Source organism: Babylonia areolata, chromosome 19 (assembly GCF_041734735.1).
Source record: "Babylonia areolata isolate BAREFJ2019XMU chromosome 19, ASM4173473v1, whole genome shotgun sequence".
In the NCBI taxonomy this organism is placed as follows: domain Eukaryota; kingdom Metazoa; phylum Mollusca; class Gastropoda; order Neogastropoda; family Buccinidae; genus Babylonia; species Babylonia areolata.
In genome coordinates, this window is record NC_134894.1 from 57,015,224 (window position 1) to 57,042,604 (window position 27,381).

The following is a 27,381-nucleotide window of genomic DNA, read 5'->3' on the forward strand; positions in this document are numbered from 1 at the left end:
TTTGTATTATCAGAGATGAGGTTTTTTGATAAATTTATGGAAATCAGTAAATCAGAGAGCCCAAGGAGTTGATGCTGAGATTATGTAAATCCATTGAGAAAATTGAGGCGTATATGTATTTATCAAGTTTGTTTTCAGTTGATAGCATTTGTGCAACAGTCCATATTCACAAAATGGTTTGGATTCTTACTTGATTCAAAATGCGGTGAACTGTATGCTTCAGAGAAATCATTTCAAAACACCAGTGAATGCCATACTTTTCTTCGCATTGCATGCACGTATCTGATTCCGAATTAAATACACTCCAAAACAGAAAAGCTCTTCAGTCCATATTCTCCATTTATGGAGACCCTGTAATAAAGAAGCTTTAAGCACAGAGTGACTTTTCAGACACATATTCCAGACCGTGGCAGTTGACTTGCGTCCGCAGTTGTCAAAATGCCTGTCATGACAGGTGATCTCTCCATTGCATGAGTTATTAGGCCACCTAACAGCACACACGCACGCACTTATGAAGTGAAAAACTTTTAAAGCATTCCACGTCGGTGCTTTTTTTGTGCTGAATTTACATCAGCCAATGAAGCAGCAGTACACTTCCTGATTGCAGATACTGAGTATAAGTTGTTTAGGTCTGGGTTCTAATGCCGGTGCACCAAAAGTTCATTACATGAATGCAGTATTATAATCTTTTTGTTGAAATCAGCGTGCAGTCTGTTTCCTATCTGGACGTCCATCCATGTGTTTCTCTATCACCATTCTCTTCATTTTCGAATGACTGTATTTCTGTATTGCACGATGTAACTCATCTGGCTTTCCACCCTATTTATAACTTTGTGGGTGAGAGAGAGAGAGAGTGTTGTGTGTGTGTGTGTGCATAGTGACATTAGTCATGAGTTGAAAAAATGGGACACACACACACAGAGACACACACATAGAGACACACAGACACACACACAGACACACACTCACAGACGCACACACACACACACACACACGCAGAGAGAGAGAGAAAGACGGACACACACACGCACACACATGTTGCATTGAAAACAGTGCTCACACTATCTCTTTGTTTTGCATGAGTAATTTGATACCATTCCAGATGTATAAAAAGTGTATGTTTTTGGCTTAATTTTATGTGTATCTGTATGCTTTATATGTACATCTGTTCAAACCCCCCCCCACCCCCTTCCCCCAGTTTCAGTAACTTTCAAAATTTTAGGATCTCATCTCTGATTATATGGCGCATTTCGCATTTAAAACAAACCCAAAAAAAAAAGAAAAAAAAAAGGGAGTGATTTTAACAATACACAAGGTGCAGTACATTATAAGGTGCATGAAACAATTGATGAATAAAACTAAAAGCGAAATTGATCAAAAGCTGACGGGTGCAGTTGCTGTGTGGTTAAAGCATTGGACTTTCAATCTGAGGGTCCCGGGTTCGAATCTCAGTAATGGCGCCCGGTGAGTAAAGGATGGAGATTTTTCCGATCTCCTAGGTCAGCATATGCGCAGACCTGCTTGTGCCTGAACCCCCTTCGTGTGTATACACAAGCAGAAGATCAAATATGCACGTTAAAGATCCTGTAATCCATGTCAGCGTTCGGTGGGTTATAGAAACAAGAACATACCCAGCATGCACACCTCTGAAAATGGAGTATGGCTGCCAACATGGTGGGGTAAAAACGGTCATACATGTAAAAGCCCAGTCATATACATACGAGTGATGTGGGAGTTACAGCCCACGAACGAAGAAGAATAAGATCAAAAGCGAAAAAGATCAATATTCGAAGTCAAAATAAACTTTGTTCTTTGAGTCGAGATCAAGAGAGATTAGACTGATATCATCCATGACTGGGCTATCAGTATACATGAACGCAAGCTTGGCACACACGTTTACACAACAGTCACTGTCGTCCTCTGAAAATCTTGATGGCCATGTCTGCCATGTGTTCGTCTTTGGCATTGGTTGATGACAAGGCTCTGACATATCATTCATCCATTCATTTTGCCCATCGCTCCTGCTGGAGCATAGGCCATCAACGACCCCTCCCCATCGCACTCTGTTCTGGGCTGTTCTGGCCATTCCAGTCCAGTTGGTCCCTTGCCGCTTCAGCTCTGCCTCGGTATCTCTCCTCCAGCTGTTGCGAGGCCGGCCTCTCTTCCTCTTTCCCTGCGGGTTCCAGGAATGTTTTGGTTCTTTGTCGTCGATGCTTCTGTAACTGGTCTTTTTTACAGGCAGGGTAGTTAACCCTACGCAAACCCCTTTATCCTCCGGGCGAGGTGGTCCTGCCTTAGTCGCCTCTTACGACATGCATGGCAGGGCAGTGGGTCTATTCTGTCAGTGCCCAACCCACAGGGCAATCTGACATATCATTGGAATTTATATTTGTGTCATCTGGTTTGTTGGCTGTTTCAGTCTCGTCCTTCTTGCATCCATTCTTGATCATTTTTGGGGAAACCAGATGTTAGGCTGATAACACCCACCGACATACTTCATAGAGTAGTGGCTGGTCAGGCATCTGCTTGGCAGATGTGGTGTAGCATGTATGGTTTTGTCCGAACGCAGTGACGTCTCCTTGAGCTACTGAAACTGAAACTGAGTGCCTGGCAAATTCTTCCTGCTTATGTGAAAGAATGGAGGAGCAGGGGAACCTCATTGTTCCACAGGGGATGATTGCCAGAATGGAAATAAAACTTTTGACAGCTTCTTTCACTCGTTCTGTGATTTGCGCTCGCACTTTGAAAGTGGATTATTTGTGAGTTCTTTTGTCTGATTCATGGGTTTCCTTCCAGATGTCACACTTCCAGTTTCAACCATGCAGTTCACAACTTCAGACATTTTAATTTTTGGCCACATATTAGACGCATTATATTGTAAGGCGCCTAGATATCGTCTTATAGTCTTTAAGGTCCTGCAATTACACATATAATGATTTATTGCAGAAAAATGAGATCTGTGATCAGTTTTGGGAAGGAGCGGGATGGGCCAGGTTATACAGTTTGATTTCTTTGGGGGGAAAAACGTGAATATATATATATATATATATATATATATATATATATGTGTGTGTGTGTGTGTATCACTGAATGTGTCCCATTACAGATTGACAAGGAAGAAGTTGTACTACGCAGAGTTATTGGCTCAAAGAAAGACCAGTATTTCTTGGACAAGAAGATGGTTACGTAAGTTCTTCATTGTTGATTGAAGCTACTTTGTTTTGTTTCTTTGTTGTGTTGTTATTTGTTTCATAAACTTTTTGTTTTGTTTTTGTATTTTTGTTTGTTTGATTCCTGCCCTTGTGGACGTGGATTTGGAACCATAGAAAGTAGATATTTAGCAATTGTCTGTTTATCTCTTACAAGTGTTTACTGATGAGGACTCTGTCACTTGCATTTTGTCTCTCTTATTTCACTCAAATTCCAGCATAGTTCATGGTTGCTGACTGGTCTTGTACCTTTCATTTGTGATTGATCTTTCTCTTTCTTTTTTTTTTTTTTTATACTTTTCTTTTATATACATATATATATATATTTGTTGTTGTTGTTGTTGTTCATCCTAGTGTATTTATGCATGGTTGATTTTTGTTACTTTGCAGAAAAACTGACGTGATGAATCTGCTGGAGAGTGCAGGGTTTTCCAGAAGTAACCCATATTACATTGTCAAGCAGGGGAAGGTAAGGGTGCGTGTGTGTGTGTGTGTTTGTGTTGTTTAATTTCATAATTTGAGTTTTATACTAACTCATATTGTGTTGCATTATTGTTTTCTATTTGTTGTCAATTTTGTAGTGATCATGAAAAGTGTGATGTTGTATTGGGATTTTTGCTGATTGTCTTGGATTGAAAAAAATATCACATTGTAGTTATGTTATTTTTCTTCTGTTCGAAGTTTTCTGATATTGCTTAACCGTTCGTTATAACAAGAATGGTTCATAAACTTTGTGTGTGTGTGTGTGTGTGTGTAGTCACATTTTGGTGTGTGTATGTAACATAGATATAATGTTTTATGTTAACAAAAGCATTTCTGTAAAGCACCTAGAGCAGATTTCTGGATAGTGTACTATATAAGTATCCATTATTATTATTATTATAAACTTAAAGAGCTTCTCCTATTATTTAGGGTTCTTGCACTCCTGAGACAAACATGCCATTTTCTATTTAGCTTTCTGTGTTTTTGTTTTTGTCTGTGTATTCCAGCAAATGTGGGAACATATGCAGTTGGTAACGAAGATCTGTGGATTTAAAATATAATCAGTCTGGGAAAATTAATTCTTACCAGATGCATAAAAAAATTTTCTATGCTGTATCAGAAAAATGCTGTTGCCATTTTCAGACAGTTCTGAAAAAGATATCTTTACTTCTCTGTACCTCTGCTCAGAGAGAGAAAAACAGATAGAAACTGGTGGTGATAGGATCATGATGTTAATTAATTCAGAAATGTGCTTGTCAAAGAAAAGCAGCTGTCACAGAATAAACCCATCTGCCTCTTCTCTTATACCCACCCTGTCCTGCCCCCTCTCCAGCCCCATCCGTCAGAATAACAGTGATGGATAAGGTTTTTGTTTGACGTCAGACGCCCCCAGGGTAAACAGCTGCAATACATTAAGATTGACATCTGAAACCAGAGCATGCACTTTAACACCTGCTTTGCTGTTTGTGATTGACTAGAATTCAGAGACGTCATTGGAGAAAAAAAAATGTAACCCCCCCCCCTCCGTCCCCCCCCCCCCCCCCACAAAAAATAGGTATAAAGTTTGGAGGTTTTTATTTTATTTTTATATTGTTTTCCATGTTGCTCTCTTTCCTGGTTTTTAGCCAGACCCCCTTTCATTTTCTCCATCTTGTTTTGACACGTTGTCATTTTTGCAGCTGGTAGCACTCTTTGAACTAACTTGGCCTCTTTTCCTTTTCTTCTTCTTATTATTTGTTTGTTTATTTTATTCAGTCTTCTGTTGTTTTGTCTCTTCTAAATAAATAGAACTGAAAGTGAAACCTCCATTCCTGCTACCTCTCTCTCCACCCTTTCCCACGACCGATCCAAGTCTACCCCATAATGATTACATACATACCAAGCATGCACTTTATGATCACACAGAGAAAATTTAAACAGTGATGTACTCTGCAGACTAGATCTTTTAATTAATACATACATATATTCTGGAAGTGGCGCTTAGCTGACATAACTTACAAATAACATCATGCCTTATTTGAGTATTGGGTTGGTTTTCTGTGATAGACAAGTCCTTAAAGGGCATGGTGAATTTGTAGGAGTGTAGTAAAATTTAAAAGATGAAAGTGCTTTGTCAGAATTGATGTGATCCTCTTATATATGTCGGTTGGAGTGTGAGAAATTAGTATCACTATGAATGGTTGATTAACTCACTCCGGACGAATAGTTTTCTACCTTGTTTTTCCCTACAGACGACCCATTTGTTAGGGTTAGGAAAGAAATCACAAAAAATGCAAAACATAAAGTAACTGAATGAAACTTGCTGTACTTGACCCACCGACCCCTCTCCTCACGTCGTGTGAAGGCCCACCCCCCTCCCTCTTCACTGCTGTCAGAAGCTGAGTCACTATCAGTACATTCTTGCAGGTAGCTTTCTTCACAGCAGATCCTGGTCGATGTTGAAACCTTCAGTTTGAAGCATTTCAGTCACTTCAGCAGCAGTAAAAGAGGCTTTTGTGATCTAGTTTGTTCCAAAAATTTCCACTTGTATCGCCTGCGACACCATTTTCGATACGTATGCAGATTAGCTTGTCGTGTGGGGTCCTGAACTCGCTGGTTTGCTGTGGAGTGTGTTGTTATGGAATCTAATGAAGAAACTTTCCATTCGACCCTTGACACATTCGCAGTGCCCGGTGTAGCTGCGATTGTTATGATACCCCATGAGGAAAATGTGGAAAAAATTTTAATTGTCTATAGCGCTCCGTCGTTTGGAACGCTACCTTACGTCAGGAACGCTATAGCATTCCATTGTCCGGAGTGAGTTAAGGTTTGTCAAAATAGATGTAATAATTAATTGTACTTGGAGTGTGAGAAATTTGATATGATAATGACTGATTGATGATTACACAGATCAACCAGATGGCAACTGCTCCTGACTCGCAGCGATTGAAACTTCTGCGAGAAGTTGCTGGTACCAAGGTGTATGATGAACGTCGTGAAGAGAGCAAAGGCATATTGAGAGAAACTGGTGTGTATTTGTTTCTTCTTCTTCATCACATGTGTTCCTGAGCTGCAACTCCCATGTTCACTTATATGTAGGCTTTTACGTGTTTGACCATTTTTACCCTGCCGTTTAGGTAGCTATACTATGTTTCAGGGGATGTGCATGCTGGGTATGTTCTTGTTTCCACAACCCACCAAATGCTGACATAGTTTACAGGATCTTTAACATGCGTATTTGATTTTCTGCATGTGTATACACACAAAGGGGGTTCTGGCACTAAGCAGGGCCTGCACATATGTTGACATTGGAGATTCAAAAAAGAATATCCACCCCCCACCAGGTGCACTGGAACTGTGGATCAGACTCTGGAAACTGGGGCAAGAATTCAGCACTGTAACCATTTGGCCACCACACTGGTCATGTGTATTTGTACATTTCTTTTCCTTTGTATCTTTCAATCAATAAATCAGTATGTTACGGGAAAGCAGAGTTCCTTTTTTTGGGATGTATGATATTTGGGTTACATTAGTCAAAGTGAATCTGTAGTCAAGCTGTTTGGATGTGTATGTGTGAGAGAGAATTTGTCATAAGTTAACAAGAGCATTTTCTTAGGAACAGCAGTATCTTTTGTAATCTTCACCATTTTGAAGTCTGATTGCTATTTTCACTGGTTTTTATGAAATATATAAATATACTGTTTGCAGAGGGAAAACGTGAAAAAATCAATGACTTGTTAAAATACATTGAGGAACGTCTGAGCACCCTGGAGTCTGAAAAAGAGGAGCTGAAGGAATACCAGAAATGGGACAAAATGCGCAGGTACATTATTTTCTTTGATTATTTTATTTTATTTTATTATTTATTTTTTTTATTCATGTTGCTGTTGAACTTAATTGTTTGAATATGTTTGATTTCAAGTTAAGTCTTCATGGATAAAGCAGATATGAAGAGAGCCAGACTGATTTTCTAGACAGATGAATGCTTTCCACTACTACCATTATGTTCTTTTTCTCCCTTTTGTTCCATTTGCATGTCAGTACTGTTATGTTCGTTTTTCCGTTCGTATTTGGCTGATACAAGGTTCCATTTGCATGTCAGTACTGTTATGTTCGTTTTCCCGTTAGTATTTGGCTGATAGTAGGTTCTGTTTGCTTGTCAGTACTGTTATGTTTGTTTTTCCATTCTTATTTGGCTAATACTAGGTTCCATTTGCTTGTCAGTATTGCTTATCCATGAGAGAAGTTCTGAATTGTTTGTCAAGAACCAAGACTGCCTACTGTTCAGTGATTAACCTGCCAGGACAGATGGTTTACCTACCATGCAGCCCAGGATTACAAAATACATTGGAAGTATTGTTACAGGTCTCTGGAGTACACCATCCATGACCATGAACTGAAAGACACCAGGAGGAAACTGGATGAGGTCAGTGAGCATTCATTTATTTATTATGTGTTTCTGAACATAACTTCATGCAAAAGAAAGACAGGCACGGATTCAAATGACTGCTTAGATTTTGATTGCTCTGTACTTTGCTAGCATAGCGGCTGTTGTCATTTGTTCCAGTCCTTTTGAGCTAGTTTGTATGAAAAAAAGGCCTGCCTTCTGTTATGATTTTTCCGTAGTTTCTTCAGAAATCCGTATTAAAAAAAAATTACGGGACTATGGTAACGGGTTTAAAAATGTGGCTTTTGTGTGATGGAAAATAATTTTTTTAATTTCAGTCTTGTGCGGTCCGACTTCGGCATGGCTGAGCTGTGTATACCCGTAGTTAAACATTCACTTCTGGCACTGAAGTTGTTATTTTGTGCAGATTTGCATGTCCTAATTTACTAGTTCCCCCTACTTTGACGGGTATATTTTCCAGTTTATTTGCTGCTGAAGTCTTATTGTTTTCTTTGGAATATGTCACCATAGTAAGGTTTTAAAAAGTACACGAGTTTTCATTACAGTACCCTCATGAACAGAGCAGTATGACAGTGAAAGTTTGAAAATATTAAGTATTAACAGCTCGTACACATCATCAAATCTTTAAAATTGAATATCTTCAGAACTGATCAAGATATTCACTAACTTTTTAGATATTTTTCTTATATTGTCATGTTGTTTGCTGAAAATCACTTTTCAGTCATTGCATTGAATGTTTTAATTTTCACTGCCACCACCTACAACAACACGGTGTTTGCTCACAGCTGCAAGAAAAAAGGGACAACAGTGGAGAGCAGACAAAACAGCTACGGGATCAACAACAGGCAGCAAATGACCAGGTCAAGGTGAGTTCTGCACCATTCACCAGATTGGTATGTCATGATTCTGTTCATACGAGAGGGCCGCTTTTAAAGGGAAGTGTGTTTCGGTTCTTCAGAGTTGAATTTGCTAAATGTTTCTTTAACACGTTTGTCCAACATGCAGTATTATGAGTGTGAATGAACATTGTGTGTGAGTGTGTTTTCCATTGCAACATCATGAATCTGAACTTGAAACTCCTGATATGTACGGTTCCCTCTCATAATGACTGAAATTTAGATATTTAGGGACTGTTCTAGACAATGATCAGGCATTCTACAGGAATGTTGATTGCACTCATTAGAAATGTCAGTCTAGAATATTTTGTTTGCACAAGCTAGGAAATAATGGTATCTGTTCCAAGATTCTCCAGAGCTGCTATTGATGTTGTATTGAGTCTGTGCTGACAGTTTCATTTATGTGCTGGTATGGAAGTTTGAGATTGAGGAGTAAGCAAGTTTTGAATGGATGTCATGAGTGTGTGCAGCAAAGCTGTGGGAGAGAGACAAACTAGTATGTAAGAGCTGTATGAGATGCAAATAACAACTGACAACACCCATATTTTAGGGAAGTACTATGAGCTGTTGCCATCAGGAGGACACTACAGAATTTTTAATGTAAAATCCAGAGCTTAGAAGACTTGGATTCAACGTTCATTTCACCTTTTAAATTCATGAGAACTATGTACGTATGTACTTATGTGAGTGCAAGTGAAAGTGTGTGCTGAAAAGGTGTGACAGTGTACAGGATGAATGTGCAACAGAATATGTGCAGTGTTTGTGTTCTTTCAACATATTTTTACTGATAATTACTACATATGATTATTAATTAGGATGTTTGAAAGAAATCATGTGAGATCCTTTTGTATGAAAAAGTTATATATGTTTATTGCTCCTGTTTAATAAAGTTATGTGAAATATGTGTGCTTATGGGTTTTTTTCTTCTTTTTTTGTGTGCATGTTTGTTTTTTGGTAAATCTTTTACTTGTTTGTTACCGTACCTCATGTGGTTTCTCTTTATGAGATGATAAAGTTATTCTTAATTTTTCATACAATGTTTGTGGAAACCAGATTGAAAGGCATTGTCATTCTTGTCATCCTGAACCAAAGTCAGTTCTGTAGTAATCTAAGGAGAAAAACCCCTTCAGTAATGTTGTAATGAATGTTTATTAAGTATGCAATAATTCTTTTAACCTTTCAGTGTTTTCTAGTCAGTGAATTCCTTTTTATAAGGTATTTGCTCTCTATACAGTATATATATTTTGTTTTACCCTTTCACTGTTTTGCAGTCATTGAACAAGGAATTGAAAGAACTAAAGCAGCAGATTCAGGGCCTGATGGAGGAACGCGACTCCCTGGGCACAGAGAGCCATGACCTGACCAAGAAAAAAGCCAAGCTGGAACTGGACATCAAAGATATAGAGGACGAGATGGAAGGAAACCAGAACATGAAGGTATGAACTGGCACAATGAAAGGAGTCATTTTTTTTTTTTTTTTATTGATACAAGGAAATATTACATGAAGAAAATATTGCACTTAGTCGGTTCATTGATAGACTTTATGGAGCGCTGTGTGTGTTTTTGTCAGAGGCAGTTTAAACCAAAGACAGCATATAAAAAAATGCATTCTTCCCGTCTTGAACCCATCACTAATACCCATCCACATGTGGTCACACATATATTGACAGAGCCACACACACATACAGTCTTGGGACTTTGATAGTTGTTCAGCAACACTTCACCACAACCAATCCCCCCATCTTCACTGCTTCTCTTTCCTCTTCTGTCTCTCATTATGTTTCTCTGGCTATTCTTATTCATCTCCCTTCTTTTCTGTCTGTTATCATCTTCCCTTTCTTTCTTTTTTTTTTCCTTTGTTTTAAAGAAAAAGGCAGAAACAGAGCTGCAGAAAGTGACACAGCGTATACAGCAAACACAAGGACAGTTGGAATCTGTCGCAGCAGAGTATGAACAGAAGAAGGAGCAGGAGGAAGGATTTGCAGCTGAGTAAGTACTACATATAATTATATTTTCTTCTCTGTTAACTCTCTCCGGACGAAGGAATGCTCATGCATTCCTACACAAAACGTATTCGGATTCGGACGAAGGAATGGAATAGCATTCTCCGAAAGTAAAATTCCATCATGCGCTGTACACGTGATTTTGTGATTAGCCAAGCAGAGTGCGCTATTCTGGGTCACTCCACAATCGAACAGTATGATTGGTCAGTCTGGGATATGTGGCCTGTCTCGCACACACGCTGACAAATTCACTGACCGGTCGTCTGCTCGCGTGCCAGCCTGTTAGCAAAGCGGGCTCTTCTCAGAATGTTGTGAAGCGAACAAGGCAGTGACGGCAACATTTTAGGGTTGCCAAAGTACTTGAAATGCTACAAACTGAAGGGTCGGACATTGAAGAGGCGGATGATGACGAAGAAGAAAGCGAATTTAATGCAGAAAGCGAGCATGGGTATGGTGATTCGGGGTGAAAAATTGGCAGTATTTTCTACATATGGCAAAACTGTAAAAAATAAGATGAGAAATTTGATATTTTTTTTTTATATGTAATAGCTCAACACATAATTAACTAGTTCTGAAAGTTTCATTTTCTTACACAGTATTTTGTATTTTTTGTAATTTTTTTCCAAACCCTTACAAATGGGCCGTCTGTGGGGAAAAGCAAGGGAGAAAACTTGTGGTCCCGAGTGAGTTAAAAGACACTGATCATAACTTTTGTCATTCAGCAATGTTTTGTCTTGTCTTTGTGTACACTTGTTGGTTTCTTGTGTTAGACATGAACTCTGATTGAGTCCAGATGTTGCCTTTGTTTCATTTTGAACTTTGGGCTATGACCGTTCTGAATGAACATTATGAGTAGCATCTGATGGATGTGTTTGTTTATAGTTCAGCAGTAGTTTTCAGTTAGTGGAATCACAGATCTGTAATAAATCTTTGTGGTCCTGGTCATTTAAGTTCATGTTGTTATTTTTAGTTTAACAACATAAAATCTTGGACTGGAAAATTGATATATTCTATTTTTATTTACAGTGCTTTTCCATCTCTTCTCATGAGGTGAATTTAACAGCGTAAAATCTGGGAGTGGAAATTGGTATATTCTGTTTTTATTTTCAGTGCTTTTTCATCTCTTCTTTTGATTAAAATGAATTTCTTATTCATTGAACTGTTTCCAGATTGCAATCAGCAGAACAGAAGCGGAAAGACCTGTACGCAAAGCAGGGAAGAGGGAGTCACTTTGCATCCAGAGAGGACCGTGACTCGTGGATAAAGAAAGAACTGCGATCGTTGAACAAAGCCATAAAAGACAAAGAGGACCAGGTAAATTTTTATCCTTTTTTTGAAGAAAGCAGGTTTCTGAAATATATCCTGGTTTGATTGTGTTTGTGCAAGTGCATGTGTGTGTGTGTTTGAAAGGTATATTTTTAAAATGGCACATTATTAGCTCCTGATGGAAGGTCAAACAGGCTTTTTAGGCATGGTGGTCTACTAGAAACTGTACTTGAGTGTTGGAAGGCGCTATATAAATGTCCATTATTATTGTTATTGTTAACATTCCTGGTGTTTTGTTTATTTTTTTAATTTTTTTTATTTATCTGTAATTCACTAAACTGCCCCTGTTGCTTCCAGATGTTACTTTGTTCAGCTGCCAGTGCCTAGGTTTTTCCTTGTTTTTTTTTTTTTTGCTTCATCTGTGCTGTGGTGGTCCCATTGATGGAAAGACAGGTTAAACAAGTACAACATCGTTCTGTGTAAGATTTTTAGATCACAGGTACTTGACAGACCACTTGTGTTTGGTTGAGAATCTAATTTTGGTATGGCAAAAGTTTGCATGGATATTGTTGCAGTTTTCTCTTGTTTAAACGAAGACAACAGCATGACTGAGAAGAAGGAAAATGTTTTATCATTCTTGTGTGTGCATGTTTGTATGAGTCATTGGTTACAGATACATTTCTTTTGTCGATATTGTGTAAAATTAATTCCTGACAATACCTGTATTATGTTGCAGATTCGAATATTACAAGAAGGCAGTGGACAAGATGAAAATAAAACAGTTCAGCTGAGAGGAACTATAGAAGTAAGCTATTTGCAGTATTTTAAAACTTTTGTGACTAGGTGCCATGTATGTATGTGTGTGTGTGTGAAGAGAAGGGGGAGAGTTTATGTGCATGAAAACTATATATCAGTTCTGTTGACATGTCCAGTCTGTTAACTCTTGTGATATGAAATTCAGTCTAAATTCATAATTGATAAAGAACAAACAAAACCAAAAAAAAGGAATAACCAACAAAAGAACAAAAAGCTAGAACAAGGTACCACAGAAAGAATTATCTCATGACATAAAGAAGTTTGAGAAAAAATTTTTAATAACAAATCTGTTCAAGACACTTTAAAAAAATGATAGCATAAAGCCAATCCCGAAATGTATATGCATGTATGAAAATTATCATAACTTTTTATCAAGAAACATCTTGCATGATAAAACATGGTTTTGAATAGTTGAATTTGTTTAAATTTTAATTTGATATGTCGTTAGGGGAAGCATGATTTTGTTGACAGTTTAGTATATGCAGGATCTGTTGCAGCGTTTTACAGAAAATTTTGAGAAGCGAATAGTTCAATATTAATTTGTTTAAATTTGAATTTTGATATGTCTCCAGGGGAAGGGTAATGTTGTTGATGGTGCAACATATGCATGATATGTTGCAGCGTTTAACAGAAAATTTAGAGAAACACAAGGCTCTGATAGACAAAGCGAGCAAAGAGCTGGAAGAGTTACGGGTGCAGAAAGACGGCCTGCAGAACCAGAGAAAGTAAGTGGTCCCCCCTTTCACCATATCTCATGGAGCAATATGACGGTATCATGTATCACCCCTTACTTTGGATGGCAAACACACGGTACAGCTTTTCTGATCAGGAAGAGGCTTTGAGTAATGGAAAAAAAAAGGTGATAAACTAAGTTCTGTATGGTTGAGCAAAACCATCTTTTGTAAAGATTCATAAATCTTGAAAAGGGACTTTGTTCATGTAGAAAGAGAAGTTAGTGCTGATGTGGAAAAATATTCTACCTGAACACATGTGGCTTTTCCTCATTCTGCTTCAACAGGCATGGCTTACTCATATTCTGCTTCAGTTATGAATTGAAATGTTTTGAATAGTATTGATCAAAAATGTTTTTCATGTCAGTATTTTGTGTGTGTTTTGGTGAGGTTTGGGGATATATTTCTTTGACAGGTAATTTCTAACAGATGTGGCGATACAGCTTTGTGTCATGTTTTGCTGTTTGTGGTCTACAGCACACTATGGCGAACCGAGAGTTCTCTACAGCAGTCTCTGAATGCTGCCAGGGAAGAATTGCAGAAGAAGGAACATGCGCTACGTTCTCTTACTGGCAAGGTGAGTTGTGGCCAGATTTGACAAGCTTTGTTTTCTACTTTTTGTAGATTGTTGTTGTTTTTATTTGTTTGTTTGTTTTTCTATTAAAAAAAAAAGAAAAAAGAAAAAAAAGAAGAAGAAAAAAACAACAAACTTATACTGTACAGAAAATTGTTAAAGCGTTTGGGAGGAGAAGGTACTGGTGAGGACAAAGAGATTGTGGGATTGGTGGGAAAATGTGAAAGAAGCGTACTTACCTGTTACAGAAAACACAGACATTGACAGGGACATAGCACTTCTTCATTGTTGTCGCATCAGTGTATTAATCTGGATTTGCGCTGTACTGAGTTCCTGTGTTGAGGTTGTAGAAATATACCATGGATGAAATCACATGTTTTGGATTTCCTGGTTGGCTTGGCACTGTCATTGAACTTATTATACACCATTCTGTAGAATTTAATGTCTTCAAGTCACTTTCAAGGCAGTTGCCATATTTCAAATTTAAGGTCAGTTATGGGAGAGTGATGATTTGAGGAACCCTGAAATATGTGTTAATATTAGAGGGCCCAGAGTGTCCGTGAATCAATTGCAATCGCGCCTTAATTTTAGCCTGATCTCCCAATCAAACCATATAATTATGTGACCTGGTTGAAGACAAAATTTGACAAAAAACAAGAACGCCAGAGAATCGACAGACAGACAGAAAATACGAAAAAAATTAGCCGTATGAAGAGCACAGGAACAGGAGTCATAATGGCTGCCAGAAAAAGAGGGCGCTAGTCAGGGGGGGCAAAGGGGAGGTTACCTACTTCCGGGAGGTTATCGGCTGTAGCTACTTTCATTTTCTCCGCATAGGCGGAAAGTAGTTTGCACAGGACAGGAATGTCAGACCCTTACCGGAGTCTGCACTAGTGGGTCACGGTAAGTATGAGACTGACTCACATTCGTACCTCTTGTACTCCTCCAGTCACCCCCAGGCCTGCAAAAACAGCATTCTCTTCTCCCAGTTCCTTCGGCTCAGACGCATCTGTAGTGATGAGCTGGATTTTGAACATCAGGCTGAGAGGATGGTTGGCTTTTTTCTAGCCAGACAGTACCCTGAGGCCTTGATCCAGAGAGGCCTTGATAAGGCCCGTGCCATCCCCCGTTCCCAGGCACTGATGCCCCGAGAACACACAGAAAAGGATGAGCGTATTGCAGCTGTCCTGACCTTTCACCCCCACAACCTCCCTGTACGCAGCATCCTTCTCAACAGTTTCCACCTTCTTAAGTCTGACACCCGCTTGAGTGAGATATTTCCCCGCCCACCCCTCATTGCCTTCAAGAGAGACACCAACCTAAGGGACCACTTGGTGCAAGCTGCTGTTTGTAGATCTGGGCCCCCTCTCCCTCCTGGTACCAGTCCCTGTGGCCGGAAGGAGTGCAAAACATGCCCCTTCGTGGATACTTCCACCACCCTCACGGGTCCCACTGGGAAATTCACAGTCAGGGCGCACTTCGACTGCCAGTCCGAGAACCTAGTGTATATCCTCACTTCCACCCTTTGTGCCAAAAAGTACACTGGTGAAACCTACCGCAGCCTGAACGAGCGCTTCACTGAACACCTGCGCTCCATGCGCCTTGGCTGTAGTGACCCAGCGGGCACCCATTTCAACAGCCCCCTTCACAGTTTTGCCCATGCGAGGATCGCTGCTGTCTGGCAGAACCAGTCCACTGGCCTGTACCGGCGCTTCATGGAGTCCACCGTGATTGCCCACCTTGGTACCCTCGCCCCAGCTGGACTCAACACCAAAGAGTGATGGCAGCGGTCTTCCAGGCATTCTCTAACCCCTTTCTGATCCTTGCCCTCTTTCTCTTTTCCTCTGTTTATCCACCACCACTCATCCCGTTTTTTGTATATATACTTTATTATTTTATTTTATTTTATTGTATTTATCTATTTATATATTCCTCTGTGTGTGTGTGTGTGTGTGTGGTTTGTTTTGTTTTCCTCTGTATATGTGCGTGTTTGTGCGTGTGTGTGTGGGTTTTTTTCTTTTGTTTTTTTTTTTGTTCTTTTTGTGTGTGTGTGTGTGTGTATGTATGTGTGTGTGGTTGTTGTTGTTTTGCTGTTGTTTTAATTTATTTATTTACTTTTGTTTATATTTATTTATTTATCCATTTATCCTTTTTTATTTAGTTATTTAGTTATTTCTATTTTTATTTTTTCAATTATATATATGTGTGTGTGTATATGTCCATGTATGTATGCATATGTGTGTGTATATATATATATATATTTTTTTTTAATTATTTATTTATTTATTCTTTTATCTATTTATTTATTTAATTATTATTATTATTATTATTTATTTTATATATTTAAAAAAAAAAATTATTTATTTATATTTTTTATTTATTTATTTTTTTTTTTTTTTTTTTATTTATTTTTTTTTTTTCACTTATTATTTTACTTCCTTGTTAGTATGTCCCTAACACTAACAGTCTCTTCCACCCCCTTCCCCCACTCCTGCCCTCTCACCCCCTGCCCATCTTCCCTCACCCTTCCCTTTCAGAACCCTTTCTTTCCCTCATACATTCACACTGACAGTTCTACTCACCCTGCTTTGTGTCCTTTCCTGTGACTTCTCATCACTTTCCTTTCCTGAACTTTACTCTCTCTCCCTCTCTGTCTGTACCTTTCTGTCTGTCACTCACTCATTTCATTTGCCTGAAGAAGAGCTTGTGGCTCGATATGTCACCTCTTTTATCCCAAGTAAGTCGACTTTTACCAAGATTTTTTTAGTTTACTTGAACATTATTTTAGATAGAAAATTTCCTTTAAACTGTTGACTTTCTCTTGTTTTCCAGGCATTATTGAATGGCATTGACAGCGTGAACAGAGTGCTGCAGAGCTTCAGGGAACAGAACCGCTTTCCAGAAGTGATATCTGGTTACCATGGAGTCATGATAGAAGTCTTTGACTGTGAGAAAACATTCTTCACCTGTGTGGAGGTCACAGCAGGCACCAGGTAAAAAAAACCCAAAAAACAACTGCACAGTTTTTTTTAATTGTTTATGTGTACTCACCAGATAAGAACAACTGCCCAATCTTTTGTGTTCTTCATGTATACTCGCCTGATAAAAACAACTGCCCAATCTTTTGAGTTTTTCCATATGTACTCACCACTTGAAAACAACTGCACGATACTTTGAGGTTTTTATTTGTACTAACCAGGTAAAAACAGCAACCATACAACCTTTTTGTGTACTCATGAGGTAAACATACAAAACAACTGTACAATCTTTTGAGTTGTTTACATGTATTCAACAGGTAAAAACTAAACAATCTTTTGAGTATAGGTCGAGTTCTCCCTCAACCATCTATCCCCAAAGACACATCACCCCATTTGCAAACGGGAGAACACATGCGCTACGGGATCTGAGATTGTCCACTGTCCCAGCCTCACGGGGTGTGCCATTGCACTAACATGCAAGGCATGGTTATTGGAACAAGTTATTCCCAAAAATCTTTGAGCCCCACAGAGAAAGTGAAGAAAGATGGAGACTCACTGAGAGCAAAGAGAAACAAAACATGAAACATCAAGAAGCTTATGCAAATGATGTTAATGACTTAAATTCTGAGACGGAAGTATCCCAGAAAGCCACCCAGTTCAAACAACAAGCGTGCAAGAAAATTACATTTCAGCTGCATCAAAGGTGAGCAAAGACAGAGAAACCAGATAATCTACTAATCTCGGTGAATAGTGGCCACGGAAACTAGTCCTTATTCCGGTTGGAAGTTGTGTTTGACTGGCTAGCAGATAGTGGACAAATAGCGGGTTGTCCAGGTAGTGGACTAATAGTGGGTTGTCTTGTTACTGAGTTAGCCAAGACTTTTGGCAACCCCCCCCAAAAAAAAACAAAAAAAAAAACAGGCCCACCAGGCCTAGTTTGCATCAGTTTGACATGGTAAGTGTTTGTAACCAAACAGGGAGTGTAGTACAAACTCCCTATGTTTGCTTTACTGTCTGTATCCTTCAACTCTGGCATTTACTTGGCAGCATTGAAAGCTAAAGGGAGACTGCTTGGCAATTTCAGCAGTATAGTGAGTTATTTGAAACTAGTCATTTATACCAAGTGTTTTTGTTTGTTTAGAAAACATTTATTATGTGGTTGGGTTTTTATCTTGTGATATGTTTTCCTTCTTATGCCGTGTTGAATTTTTTATATTAATTTTTATTTTTCTATCACCTGTAAGGCTTTGAGTTAGAATGATGAAAAGTGGCAGATTTGATTCTTAGTTTATTTTCACTTTAAAAACTTTTTCTTTTTTTTTTATTCAATTAATTTTGCCTTTGTCCTCATCTTCCTCCTTATTTGCTTGGAAGGTCAACAAAGAATCAGTGTACTGTTAAAATACTTACTTGTGATGTATAAGTTATTGCTTGAAACGATGACAGTGTTATGGAAAATGATTACTTTTGATTTGATCAGGTTATTCCACCACATCGTGGACACGGACAAGACAGGCACAAGAATACTACAGGAGATGAATCGCCTGGGATTGGCAGGGGAGGTCACTTTTATGCCACTCAACAGGCTGGATGCCAGAGATACCGCATACCCCGACACAACAGTGAGTGTAGAAGTAGCTACCCGGTACCCCGACACAACAGTGAGTGTAGAAGTAGCTACCCGGTACCCCGACACAACAGTGAGTGTAGAAGTAGCTACCCGGCACCCTGACACAACAGTGAGTGTATTAGTAGCTACCCGGTACCCTGACACAACAGTGAGTGTATTAGTAGCTACCCGGTACCCTGACACAACACTGAGTTTGTAAGTAGCTACCCGGTACCCTGACACAACACTAGAGTTTGTAAGTAGCTACCCGGTACCCTGACACAACACTGAGTGTATGAATAGAAGAACTTCACTTGATGTTCTTAGTTCTACGGTACTTAACATGTAAAAAAAAAATACCATCGAAGTTTGTATCATTTGTGTTAGTACAAAGAGTTCTTTTCTTGTGGAGAAGTCAACTCTGATAAAAAGTAAGATGCAAACAGATGCAAAAGTCTAAATTGTCAGTGTAAGAATACATTGTTTGGTGGTGTCAGTTGTCAGTTTTATAAGAACATGATAGAGAAGACCAACAACCGCAAGGGATGGAGGAGGCTGGTTGCCAAATGTGTGGTACCCCCACGGTCTGTGAGACTATGGGATAGATAAATAGAGAAGATGTGAAGTTTTGATCACGTGTTAACTACCCAGGTGTGTGCAGTTTGAATAAGAACAAATGGAAGGTTGGTAGAAATGTAACCAGTTAAGCGTTTATAATGACGGGCGCAATAGCCGAGTGGTTAAAGCGTTGGACTTTCAATCTGAGGGTCCCGGGTTCAAATCACGGTGATGGCGCCTGGTGGGTAAAGGTGGAGATTTTTCCAATCTCCCAGGTCAACATATGTGCAGACCTGCTAGTGCCTGAACCCCCTTCGTGTGTATACGCAAGCAGAAGATCAAATGTGCACGTTAAAGATCCTGTAATCCATGTCGGCGTTCGGTGGGTTATGGAAACAAGAACATACCGAGCATGCACAACCCCAAAAGCAGAGTATGGCTGCCTACATAGCGGGTTAAAAACGGTCATACTCGTAAAAGCCCACTCGCGCATATACAAGTGAATGTGGGAGTTGCAGCCCATGAACACAGAAAAAGAAGAAGAAGTGTTTATAACAGGCATCACAGGTTTTGGGTTTTTTTGTCTTCATGTAAGAAAAAAACAACTAACCCTCATCACTTAGTACGTTGCCTCTGAACAGGAAGCAATTCCCATGATCAGCAAACTGACATACCAAGATGTGTACGCCCCGGCCATGAAGCACGTGTTTGGGAAGACGTTGATAGCACGCAGTATGGAAGTGGCCACTCAGATTGCCCGCACACAGAATCTGGACTGCATTACACTTGATGGTCAGTGTCTCTTATGTATTTTTGTTAATATCTGTCAACTTCATATGTATGGGGGTGGGGTGGGGGTAGGGCGAGAGAGAGAGTGGTCATAAGTGGTTCGTTTTGTATGTAATTTAAATGTTTCTTGTAAAGTAAAATGTCCTGTGCTCTTAGCGTGATATACAAATGCCCATTATTATTATAAGGCTGTCCACTAACGATTAACACTGATTGACAGATGCCTGCTACTATTTTTGTTTGGTGTGTAAATTAGAATGTTTGCACTTTTTTAACATGATAACATGGAACTTTATTTCAGTATTTTAGATAACGGTATACTCGGCCCATAAAAGAACTTGTTTATTTTAGTTTTCATTCGTTGATAACAACAGCATCCACACTGCCCATAAATGAACACATTAATTTTCATGTTCCTTCTGTTCCAGGGGACCAGGTCAGCAGACGGGGTGCGCTGACTGGAGGTTTCTATGACACACGTCGATCTCGCCTTGACCTGCAGAAGTCGAAGCTGCAGCTGATGAAGACGCTGGAGGCGCAGGAACAGGAGTACGGTGAGCACCGCACCCAGCTGGAGGAACTGGAAGGGCAGATCACTCAGCTCGTCTCTAAGATGCAGACCAATGAGACCAAAAACAGCAAGCAGAGGTGAGGAGAGTACATTGTCGGCTTTTTTATGGTTGGATTATGATGTGTCTTTCATTATGAAAGAGTAGGCTTTTTTACGGTTAGATTATGATGTGTCTTTCATTATGAATGAGTAGGTTTTTTACGGTTGGATTATGATGTGTCTTTCATAATGAACGAGTTGGCTTTTTACGGTTGGATTATGATGTGTCTTTCATTATGAAAGAGTTGGCTTTTTATGGTTGGATTATGATGTATCTTTCATTATGGACGAGTGGATGAAAAGTTTATTGGTGATTTTTGTCTGTGGATTGTCAGCTTGTAACTGTTAGATAATGATGCTTTTTTGTGGTTTAGATGATAATGGAAGAAAAAAAAATGAGTGGTCATTTCAGACTCTTCAGATTTTGTACTTTTACTAGTTGATTTTATTTATTTATTTTTTTATACTTTGTCTGATTTTGCTATGATTTTTTTCTTTGCCTGGTTTTCAGAGACAACTATGAGAAGATGCAGGCAGAAGTAAGACTTGCCAAAGAAGAACTTCAGCAGTTGGACAGAGCAAAACCGTCAAAGGTGGGACTTGATAGTAGCTATTGCCTGACTGGGCATTGCTGGTGGTTCAATGTGTTTCAGTGTCATTACGGTTGACATCATTGCTAACATCACTGTCATTATCATGATCATCGTTGTCATATTGTATTATTGTGTTGTATAACTCTTTTTTGTCACAACAGATTTCTCAATGTGAAATTTGGGTTGCTCTCCCCAGGGAGAACGCATAGCTACACTGAGAGCGCCACCCTTTTTTTTTTGTATTTTTTCCTGCCTGTAGTTTTTTATTATTTGTTTTCTTATCAAAGTGGATTTTTTTTTTACAGACTTTTGCCAGGGACAACCTTTTTGTTGCCGTGGGTTCTTTTACGTGTGCTAAATGCATGCCGCATACAGGACCTCACTTTATCGTCTCATACAATTGACTAGTGTCCAGACCCCCACTCAAGGTCTAGTGGAGGAGGAGAAAATACTGGCGACTGTGCCGGGATTCAAACCAGTGTGCTCAGATTCTCTCACTTCCTAGGCAGACGCGTTACCTGTAGGCCATCACACCACATCAGATGTGTGATATTATGGTGAAGAGTGTGACTTCTTGAAACAGAAACTGAACCTGAAATGTCCTGTTGTGGTGTGCAGAGATGCCAACTGTTAGGATTTTGCCTTATCTTGTTATGCTCAGTCGCAGTTTGTTCCAACGTTATGCCAGTGTCAAAATTGTTCAGACGAGTTCATTTTTGACTACATAGCGTGGTCACATGCTTTCTTGTCGTAACATTATCCAGACACTCTAGACTTATCGATCACAAGGCCAGGGCAGTCACTACTAACTTCAGTCTCACGTGATGATGCTCCGCTAATCACATGTTTGTTTTTATTGAAACAGCATTGAGTCAGTGGACCAATCAGCATAATTGTTTGCTTGAACAAGAGAGAAGGTGTCCAAATCAAGTTGCATCTTGGTTGAACAGCATCTGTGCCCGGTGTATTAAGCTATGAAGTGCAAGAAGGCCCAACACTCGGCTTATATCACAGATTGACATAAGTTTACATTTGGGCCAACAGCAAAGTGAGAGCTGTATTATCAATGGCTTCTCCAGTCAATGGGAAATCATTTACAGCTTAGTCTTTTGTTAAAGATTATGACTCTCAGACTAGGAGGCAAAATTGCACTGGCTCTTAGTGCTGCAGCCTTGTGGGCTGGTTAACGCCGACTGTCCTAAAACCCTCTTGGCCGAGAGAGTGGGGATTTAACTTGGGCAAGACACTCTCCACTATAATCAAATTCTAGCCCAAATAGTCAGAACAGCAGTTGCCTCCTCTGCTGTTCTGATGGTCATAATCGGACACGACTATCATATATATATTCAAGAAAGGAACAAGGAGCTTGAAACAGAGTAGTCAGCTATGGATTTGGATTGTGAGAAACAAGACAAACAAAGACCAGGGAAGCAACACAGTGCCACAGATGTGTCAGCTGTAAAGAAGCAGCGGCAGGAACAGAATTTGCGCCAAATGTCCGAGTGTTCCTACCAAATTCAAAATGTTCCTACCAGATTTCCTGATTGTTCCAAGAAACACTTAACAGGGGTTGGCATGTGTGGGTGTGCAGGGGAAGAGTGTGACCAGCCTACAGTCCAGCCTGCAGGCGATGCTGGGGCAGGCCCAGGCCCTGAAGGAGGAGCTGGGCACGGACCTGCAGTCCCAGCTGACCATGGAGGACCAGAAGGAGGTGGACCACCTCAGCGACCAGATCGCACAGCTCACACATGAGAACCGCGCTGTCTGGCAGGAACGCATCAAGGTGGGTGGTGGGCTCCGTTTGCAGTTCCTCCTTTCCGGGCTTGGTTTGTGGTTCCCCCTTTACATAGTCTGATAGCAAGGCAAGAATTTTATTTCATGTACCCCTGGGGGCATAGCAACATTATACATCAATGCCCAGAGTTCTTGCGATGCACTGCAGAGTTCATCACTGCAAAAAAACAACAAAAAAAACTATGTTGCTTCACAACTGGAATGCTGAAGTCTGACAGTCGAAAACGAAGAAAATTAGCATTAGTGGCTATTCTCTTGAAATTTGTAGAATTCGTTTATTTGATGAAAAATTTTTGAATTCCTGGAATTGATCAAACACTGTGTCAAAAGATCTGTTCATCATAAGCAGCCTGTTTGTACATCCTGACTTTCATTTATAGACATCAGAGCTGTTAATTGGATCAGTTTTGTATCATAAATTATCTTATTAACCATTGCATACGTTTTTTCTTTCTTTTTTTTTCACAGTAAAACTGTTCCACAAACTCAGTTTATTTGCTGCAGGCAATCAGAAAGATTGGGGTGCTGTCATTAAAAAAACAGTATTCAATATTTTGTGTTTCAGAATTTTAAATACAAGTTGTCGGAACTATTTTTATAGCACATGCGCACACACTCTATTAATTTTATTGTACATCCATATCCAAATCTTAGAAAGAAAACAGTTTCAAGGTAATTTGAAGAATTGTGTGTGCATGTGAGACATTGGGAAGAAAATATTTTGCAAATAAGTTGAATTAGTCCCAGCTTTCTGTCATCTTTTTGTGATCGTAGGGATATTCTTCATTTCACCTTCATTTCAAGTGATTCATGATTATGTCAGCTGTTTTATAGGTTTTTCTGTTTCTGTTGTGCAGCTTGAAGGGGAGAAGAACAAGCTGGAGAACCTTTTGAGCAATAACTTGATAAAAAAGCGAGACAGGCTGATGGCAGACATGCAAGAAGCATCACCTGAAGAAAAGAACAAAAAGCTGGATAAACTGCGTGATCAGCTGTCTTCAGTGGACCAGCGTCTCTCAGAAATGAAGGGACAGGGCAAAGGTAACTCTTTGTGTGTGTGTGTGTTTTTTTGCGGGTATTTTTATGTGTGGACGAACGGGTGTGCTGTTGTGTGAACGAATGCATGTGTCTGTATGTGTTTTGATTGCTTGATTGATTTGTTCTTGGAATAAAAATGGCTGAAAAGTTGTGTTCTAAAGTAGGTTTGTTTTTGATTAATGCGATGACAACTCTGATGTGACCTTTGCAGTCAGCTTTGCTACAAGCAGTATGATCTGGTTTCGTTGCAAAATAATTCTATACATTCTACAAAGAAGGGTCTTTTTGTTTGGGAAACCGAAAAATATGGTTTACTTTAGATACTGCTGTTGTTATCTTTCTTCTCTTTATAGGTTTTTTTTTTTTTTTTTCATTGTTTTGATGCTGTTATTGTCATCTTCATTCTTCTCTTCACTAAATAGTGATTTTCAATCTGCAGAACAAGACTCCCATATTGGCAAACTGAACAAGGAGCAGAAGAAGAAACAGACAGAGATGGAGCATTGGAAGGTGAGAACATTCTGTCATCTTTCTGAGGAGTGCTTTCAGTGGAGAATACAGAACACGGCCACACTGATGGTGACAAGTAACTCTGGGAACACATGGTGAAACAGAAAAGAAAAAGTCAAGCAATTGTGAGATATAAAAACTACACCGAACGACCGTGGAAGGACAATGGAGTAATGAAAAACGGATTGAAAATGAACTGGGGAGCATTGAAAGACAGAGTGATTTAAAAAGAAAAAAAATTATTGCTGTGGGACACTGGGCTACCAATTTATACAGAAACAGACAGTGAAGGGCATGGATTTTCTTTCTACTCCCCCCTCCCACCCCCCTCTATTTTTTATTTTAAACTTATTTAAAATGTATTTTGTTTTCAAATGCCTAAACTGTGCAGATTATGGGAAAACACGCAGAGCATCAGAAGGGAAAACTTCAGAGAAAGAAATGGATTTTTCAGTTGCAGTTCCCTGACGGTATTAGCTAGCAATTGTTTTGGGAACTGGCTTGATAAGATAGGCCATGTGGTCCGTTTTGAGTATTAGTGGCAAGGTTTTAGAAATATGATGTACAGTGTTGGACTATCGGTATGTAGTCTTTTTTTCTTTTCTTGCAGGGTCAAGAAAAGGAAGCTCAAGAAAAAATCCAGGAAGATGCCAAGGAACTGGAAAAGATGACCAACAAGCAAAGTTTGCTTCTGAAAAAGGTCAAGAGAAGCAGTAACTGTTTAGTAGTGTGTGCATCATTGTGCATATCTGTTATATTTTATTTTACTCTGTTTTTTACAGCTTTGCTGTATACTCATTAGAAGACAGGGACCATATTCACTTCACAAATGTGCCTTTGAGAGGGTTGAAAATTAACTAACATTTCAAGCGTCTTGTGATGAGGTTTTTTTTTTAGTGTCTTGCTTGTCAGTGAATTCATGAGAGAAATGTGGTGGCTGTGTTCATTCTGGGGAAGTGGCAGCTGAACGAATAAGCAGTTACTGTTGTCAGAAGTGAGTCAGTTGGTGGTGCCCCGTGCATGTTTGATCAGAACAAGCTCCACTGAACAGCATTATATCGACCCGTAAGCAGTACAGGGTCTGTGCCCTGTCTCATGGTGACTTTCAATCTCCCGTGGACCGCTAGTGTTGGAACTGTGACAAAACAAGCCAAGGTGTGTACTGTGTTTAGGGGATCTAGGATGAGTGGCAAAGGGTATTGCTACTGACATGGTACATAAAATACAGCAGTGAAAAGGGGGGGGGGGAAAGATTATATAAAAATAACTGATTTATGAAATACTTTTTTTATGAAATATATGTTTTTTTCCTTGTGTATTTCAGTTTATGATGTTTTCTGTTCAGAAAGAGGACTGCATGCGGAAAATCAGGGAGCTTGGATCATTACCCAGTGATGCGTTTGAAAAATACCAGAATTTCAGTTTGAAGCAGGTAATTATTACTGTCTGTTTTGCTGTCTGTGCTGTCTCTTGCCTGTTCCTTCCTCCCTCCTCTGCTTCATCAGATGACCAGCAGTTTAAATTTCACATTTTCGTGTTTGAGAACCAATATTGGCGATATTCAAGTTCTGAATATGTATCTCTCTTGATTGCCTTCAGAAAATCCTTAGTTGATATTAGTAGAACAGTGAATTATATTGTTCTTTGCCTTTGAAAAAAAAAAAAAAGACATTATTTCGTGAGTTGCAACTCTATTCTTTTTCCTGTTGGAGGAAAGTGGACGAGGCACAGATTTATAACTTAATCCATCTGATCAAACTGAATAGTTATAAAGCTCTGAATTCAGGTAAGTCCTGGTAATAGTGCAGAATTGGCATCAAATCAGTTATATTATGATAAATAACTGCTGTTTCAGAGGAAAAAGAAAACTTGTAATTTTTAAAACGTAAGCATCAGATGGAATTTGTTTTACACTTAACGGCGTTCATTTGAGAATCTTAACAGTGATGTTTATTATTTGTTCATTTTGTGTTCAGAATCATGTCATTTTCTTTACAGCTGTTCAAGAAGTTGGAACAGTGCAACACGGAGCTGAAACGCTACAGCCATGTGAACAAGAAAGCCATGGACCAGTTTGTCAACTTCTCAGACCAGAAGGAAAAGCTGATCAAACGAAAAGAGGAGCTGGACCGGGCTCATGAGGTGAGTCACATTACATCAGTCTTTTTCTTCTGTTTTGTTGCTGTAATTTTCCATTGTTAATTGTTTTTTGGGTTGTTTTTTTCATATGATTTTCCATAGTCAAAACCAGTTTTTTTTTCATAAGTTTCCATTGTCAGAACCAGTTAGAAGTCTTTATGAAATGTGTGTGTTTGTGTGTGCGTGTGCAAGGGAGTATGTCTACACGTCAGGAGAGCTCTGTGTGTAGAGGATGAGGTATGTGGGTGTATGCATGTCTACACTGTGGGAGTAGTGGAATATTGGAATGTGTGGGTGTGCATATATATACTTGTATATATGTGTGTGGGGTTGGGGGTGGGGGATATGGGCATATGTTTGTGTGTGCTTGTACAAAAGTGTGTGTTTGTGTTGTGTGTGTGTGTGTCTGTGCTGTGGAAGCTGCGATACATAGCCTAGAAATGAGTGTGTGGAATAATGTGTGTGTGTGTTGGGGCTCATGTACGTTTATGTGCATTTGATTGTGCTTTCATATCTCTGAAACTGCATGTTTGTTGCATATCTGTTATGCATGTGTGTATGTGTGAATGTGTGTCTGCATGTTTTACATTTATATGCTTATTTATCATCCTTATTGTCTTTTTTTTTTTTTTGTGAGCTTAGAGTTGACTTCATCAAGTTTTTGCGCCTTATACATTTTTAGAATATTTTTTTTAATTTATGTGGGTTTTTTTTCTTCTTCTTCTTTTCTTTCTTTTTTTCTTTTTTTTTTCTCAAGGCCTAAGCGCATTGGGTTACACTGCAGGTCAGGCATCTGCTTGGCAGATGTGGTGTAGCGTATATGGATTTGACCAAACGCAGTAACTGTCCATAGCATTTTCTGAGAAACTGCTTACACCGAAATTGCATTTATTTTATCG

General features: G+C 39.3%; 1 protein-coding gene across 1 annotated transcript in view; it reads left to right on the forward strand.

Annotated features, from left to right (window-relative positions):
- Positions 1-27,381, forward strand: part of LOC143293877 (structural maintenance of chromosomes protein 3-like) — a 38,752-nt gene that overhangs the window by 5,182 nt on the left and 6,189 nt on the right. Inside the window, exons 5-27 of the mRNA XM_076605205.1 lie at positions 3,107-3,186; positions 3,600-3,678; positions 6,081-6,198; positions 6,879-6,993; positions 7,536-7,596; positions 8,364-8,444; positions 9,746-9,910; positions 10,342-10,463; positions 11,647-11,791; positions 12,480-12,548; positions 13,181-13,284; positions 13,768-13,867; positions 16,697-16,857; positions 18,323-18,464; positions 19,651-19,801; positions 20,227-20,446; positions 20,920-21,001; positions 22,593-22,784; positions 23,653-23,836; positions 24,273-24,343; positions 24,954-25,043; positions 25,689-25,775; positions 26,342-26,485. Of these exons, the coding sequence (XP_076461320.1) occupies positions 3,107-3,186; positions 3,600-3,678; positions 6,081-6,198; positions 6,879-6,993; positions 7,536-7,596; positions 8,364-8,444; positions 9,746-9,910; positions 10,342-10,463; positions 11,647-11,791; positions 12,480-12,548; positions 13,181-13,284; positions 13,768-13,867; positions 16,697-16,857; positions 18,323-18,464; positions 19,651-19,801; positions 20,227-20,446; positions 20,920-21,001; positions 22,593-22,784; positions 23,653-23,836; positions 24,273-24,343; positions 24,954-25,043; positions 25,689-25,775; positions 26,342-26,485 (2,763 nt within the window). The remainder of the gene's footprint in view (positions 1-3,106; positions 3,187-3,599; positions 3,679-6,080; positions 6,199-6,878; positions 6,994-7,535; positions 7,597-8,363; positions 8,445-9,745; positions 9,911-10,341; positions 10,464-11,646; positions 11,792-12,479; positions 12,549-13,180; positions 13,285-13,767; positions 13,868-16,696; positions 16,858-18,322; positions 18,465-19,650; positions 19,802-20,226; positions 20,447-20,919; positions 21,002-22,592; positions 22,785-23,652; positions 23,837-24,272; positions 24,344-24,953; positions 25,044-25,688; positions 25,776-26,341; positions 26,486-27,381) is intronic.